The sequence below is a fragment of the Triticum aestivum genome, chromosome 5A (genome assembly GCF_018294505.1).
Source record: "Triticum aestivum cultivar Chinese Spring chromosome 5A, IWGSC CS RefSeq v2.1, whole genome shotgun sequence".
NCBI classification, from domain to species: domain Eukaryota; kingdom Viridiplantae; phylum Streptophyta; class Magnoliopsida; order Poales; family Poaceae; genus Triticum; species Triticum aestivum.
The window spans coordinates 620,533,189-620,537,773 of record NC_057806.1 but is presented as its reverse complement, the minus strand read 5'-3'; the positions used below and the strand labels follow the sequence as shown (position 1 = coordinate 620,537,773).

Genomic DNA, 4,585 nt, shown 5'->3' with positions numbered 1-4,585 from the left:
TTGCGGTATCCAATGCCGCATTTTAAGGGCCCCTTTGATTCAAAGGAATTCCGTGGGACTTTTGGAGGGTTGGAATCCTAAGGATTTTTTCCTACATTTGTCGTTTGATTCACAGGATTGAACTCTATAGGATTTTTTCCTATGGAATCAAGTGTACTACATTTCATTGAAAATCTAGTATCCACTCCAACCTCTTTTTTTCAATTCCTTCGTTTTTCCTATAGCATCAAACACTCTATGCTGATCCTATAGGATTCAAGTGGACATGCCACTCAAATCCTGTATTTCCCCTATTCTCATGTTTTGAAAATCCTGCAAATCAAAGAGGGCCTAAGCCAGCCTTTCCAGTGCCGGCACGTTGTAGCTGCAAGTCAAAGGGCTTTTTCGACGTTGATGCGTCCAATGCCGACATGTAGTTTATAGGCTAGTCATTGGCCACCGCCGTAGCCACAAGTACTCTAATTTAGTTGTTCTATATTTTAAGTATTGCAACTAATTTTTTGTCCTTATTATAAATGGAAATGTGTGCATCTGAAATGAAATGTGTCCTCTTAATTAATCAGGGAAGAAACTATTTGGAGGGAGTTTTGAGCAATTGAGGCTATGCCGTGGATCGTTTCAGCCTTCACATCTTTTCGCAAACCAATTTGTGGTTGGATAATTAGAGGGACTGTTGTATTCCCAGCTCACCAGGGTTCAAGTCTTGCTGCTTGCATTTACTTTTAAGGATGTGTTTGGAGGAACCAAGTAGAATGTAATGTCATGGTTCCATTCCATTAGAATGGGTCCATTCCATTCTTGCGTTTAGTTGCAGTCAAATGATGGAATGGAATGGTTCCGTCTCACCGTTTGGTTGAAGGAATGGAACAAAGACAAATTTGATTCAACTCATCTCTCTTGTAAGATTGGTGAAATTCTCATATATGCATAACATCCTTGATTTTAATATATACTCATGGCATATACCAAGAAGTCAACTACTAATACTATACAATTTTGAACAAATATGTCTAAATTTTACCTCACATCTCTCTTGAAAAGATGAAAAATTTGAAGAAAATCAAAACCAGGATGAACTATTGTTTCTTCCATCCAATGAAAAGGTTAGAAACAAAATTAATTAAACACACTTAGAACTAGAAGAGGTGAGGTTCTTCTGGATGAACGGTACACATTAGTCCCTAAAACCAATCCAGATCGGTGAGATGTCCAGCTCCCTCCTCCCTGGTGCCGCCCTTCATCACCGGACTTGCTTGCATGTCATCGCTACTCCTCTTCCCTGCTGCTAGCGCCGTTGATCTACTCCTGTGCTTTCTGCTGCTTTATAGCCGCTGCTCTACTCTCGGCCAGATCGGCAACAAAATCTGCGCTGCGGCGTTGCAGCTGCTCTGCTCTCTTCAGGCGCGATGAAGGACTCCGGGCGGAGGTAGTCCATGCTGGGTCATGGCTTCCTTCGCAGTCGCCGCTGCCGGGGACCATCTCGCCGCCCACCTCGCCGGTACCAGACCCATACCTGCTTGCCCGCCGCCCCGATCCTAGTGCGCCGCCGGGGAGGGAGAGGCCGTGCCATGGGAGTCGCCAGCGCTGGTGGCAGATCGACAGGGGGAGAGAGGCGTGCGGCGGCGCTGAGATAAAGATGGGGATTGGGCCTTTGAGGTGAGTGAATCGGGGGAGAGGTGAGGTGCAAGAGAGGTTCCGCGTGGTTCCTCCAAATCGGAGGTACGAGCACATTCCGCGTATGGAGCGAATATGCCGTTCCCTAGAACGAGTAGGTTCTCGTTCCTCGACCCAACCAAACAAGGGAATGACCCCTGGGGACGGAACGGACCGTTACGTTCCACCTGATGACTCAAACCAAACACACCCTAAATTTATTTCAGAATTTTCGGCGATGCGCATTCAGTGAGAGTAGACGTTCCCGTCGACGACGAGGTGCCTACGATGACTTCGTAAATTTCAAGATGTTAAGCCGGCTCAGTCTTTCGGAGGTGCTCATAGGGATAAGGTGTGCGTGTGTGTTCATATTGATGAGTATATGCACGTGTATATGAGCACTTGCGTCTGTACTATGTTAACAATGCGACTAATTATTTGTCCCTTATTATAAATGGAAATGTGTGCATCTGAAATGAAATGTGTCCTCTTAATCAAAGAAACTATGACCCAATGACAGGTAGCCCATATTTGGAGGGAAATTTGAGCGATTCTGACTACGTATGCCGTTTCAGCCTTCATACAGTATTTTTTTTTTGCGACACGTAGACCCGTTGACCACATGGAAAAATTTCGATCGTGGACCGTGCTGCGGCCAGTCGACAAGGCGTACGGCCGGGCGGTGGGATTGAGTCGGCAGTTGCTAGGGTTGCGGCGTTGGCCGGAGAGAGGATCGGCGCCGGTTGTTTCGGGAAAGGGTGGGCGGCGTCCGGCGCAACAGCTTGCAAAGGATCGATACGTACGTTTGTTGCGATCACGCGGAGTACCTGCCACCCGCATGCACGTACGATCTCGTTTATGGTTCCGTATTGATTGAGGCTATAAATAGCCAAGCACCTCCCCCTCATTCTCCCCACCCATCTCCGATCGCTCCTCCTCCACAGCACGCACGCACGCGATGAAGCTCCCAGCGATTGTTCCGCTCGCCTGCGCCATCCTCCTCCTCCTCGTCAATCTCAATGGTTCGTGCTCTCCCCCTTGCCTACGACCTACGTACACATGCATGCAGCGTTAGAGATAAGTAGTAGTTGCTGCCCTGTTTTGTGACGTGATTGACCTGCCTGCAGTTTCTCCCGTGGAGTCGTCTCGGCCGCACCCACCCGGACAGGGGCACCACCACGACCACGACCATGACCATGATCGGCACGGCCACGACCATGATCGGCACGGCAGGCACCACCACGACCATGATGACTACGACGGGTACAGCTTCTACGTGTTCGGCGACTCCTTTGCTGACAACGGCAACCTGCCCCATAAGGATGGAGTGTTGTCTCCGATGACGCGCCAGTGGTACACGCCCTACAGTGGCACCGGCCGCTTCTCCAATGGAAATGTTCAATCCGACTTCATCGGTCAGTCCGGCTTCACGTACTCCTCAGTCGATCTACCTACCCTTTCCTTGTATCCAGTCTCCTATAGATTATTGCTGGTTCCTTTTCCTAAATCCTAATGTATGGTGTGGGTCAATGGATCTTTTGTTTGTTGCTGCAGCCAACATGTTGGGGCAGTCTGGATCCCCTCCTGCGCGCAGGCTCCACGACCCCGCCGGTCGGGAAGGCATGAACTTCGCCGCCGGTGGCTCCGGCGTGTTCCAGGTATCAGGCACCAAGACCCTCCACAAGCAGGTGCACATCTTCAAGAGGCTTGTCAGGCAGGGAGACATCGACCAAGAGAACCTTGGCAATTCCGTCGCACTTGTCGCCGTCTCCGGGAACGACTACAACCATATCGGCGTCGACACCAGCGGCTTTGCTGACGTGAGAATCACCGAAACTATACGCAACGCTGCCAATTACAGTATTAACCAGTTCTCTACTTAATTTGCGCATGCATGCATGCAGATCACGGCTTTCGTGGACAACGTGACGACGGAGATCCAGGCAAACGTGAAGGATCTACTAGAAGCCGGCGTGCAGAAGGTGCTCGTCAACAACCTCTTCCCTCTGGGCTGCGCGCCGTCGCAGACCAAACCCAACCACACCGAGTGCGACGATCAGGCCAACCAAGGCGCCTCCCTCCACAACCGCTACCTCAGCGCCAAGCTCGCCGACATGGACAACGTCCGCGTGCTCGACCTCAACGCCGCCTTCAACACGATCCTCGCGCACCACGCCGACGGCAGAGGCGCCGTGGCCAAGCAGTTCGGGCGGAAGCTGAGGCCGTGCTGCGAGCCTGCGGACGACCGCAGCTACTGCGGGCTCACCGTATGGGACACCAACGGCGTCGACATGGTTGATAGTTACCAGGTGTGCCCCGAGCCGGAGAGGGCTTTCTTCTGGGACGAGATGAACCCGACCAACGCTGGGTGGGCGGCCGTCATGGGGCAGCTCGAGAGCAGCATCAAGGAGTTCCTAGGCCTAGATTCGTAGATTAGATTTGAACAAGAGTTAGTTGCATCGTTTTTGTTCCTTTTTAGTCGATCGCCTTGATTAGCTTATTACTCTTCCATGCATGCGCCTGTGCGTGTATGGCAATCGAGATCTGTTAGGGTTTTAGGATTATTATTTTTGATTGTGTTACGGTTGAGTGATCGAACGTCTCGTTCGTTGGTGATGAATTGAATCCGCGAAGCGCCTGTTACCCTCGTTTAAATTTTTTGCAAGATGTCTACTTCATGCTTTTGTTTAGTTGGTTATTCTCTCTCTGTCCCATAATATGAAAGCATTGCAGTGTCAAAACGCTCTTACTCCATCCGTTCCTAAAATATAAAATCTTTTTTTAGATATTTGATGAATATAAAACTATATATAGATGAATATAGACGTATTTTAGAATGTAGATTTATTCATTTAGCTAATGTAGGCTACATCAAAATCTCTAAAAAGACTTGTATATTTAGGGAACGGAGGGCGCATAAGTAGTTAAGATT

General features: G+C 49.5%; 1 protein-coding gene across 1 annotated transcript; it reads left to right on the top strand.

The window, feature by feature from the left end:
- Positions 1-2,540: 2,540 nt before the first annotated feature.
- On the top strand, positions 2,541-4,278 carry LOC123108013 (GDSL esterase/lipase At5g03610-like). Its single transcript, XM_044529884.1, has 4 exons — positions 2,541-2,675; positions 2,781-3,068; positions 3,208-3,473; positions 3,558-4,278. Exons 1-4 carry the CDS (start codon positions 2,612-2,614, stop codon positions 4,083-4,085), a joined length of 1,146 nt encoding a protein of 381 aa, XP_044385819.1. The 5' UTR covers positions 2,541-2,611; the 3' UTR covers positions 4,086-4,278.
- Positions 4,279-4,585: the final 307 nt, after the last annotated feature.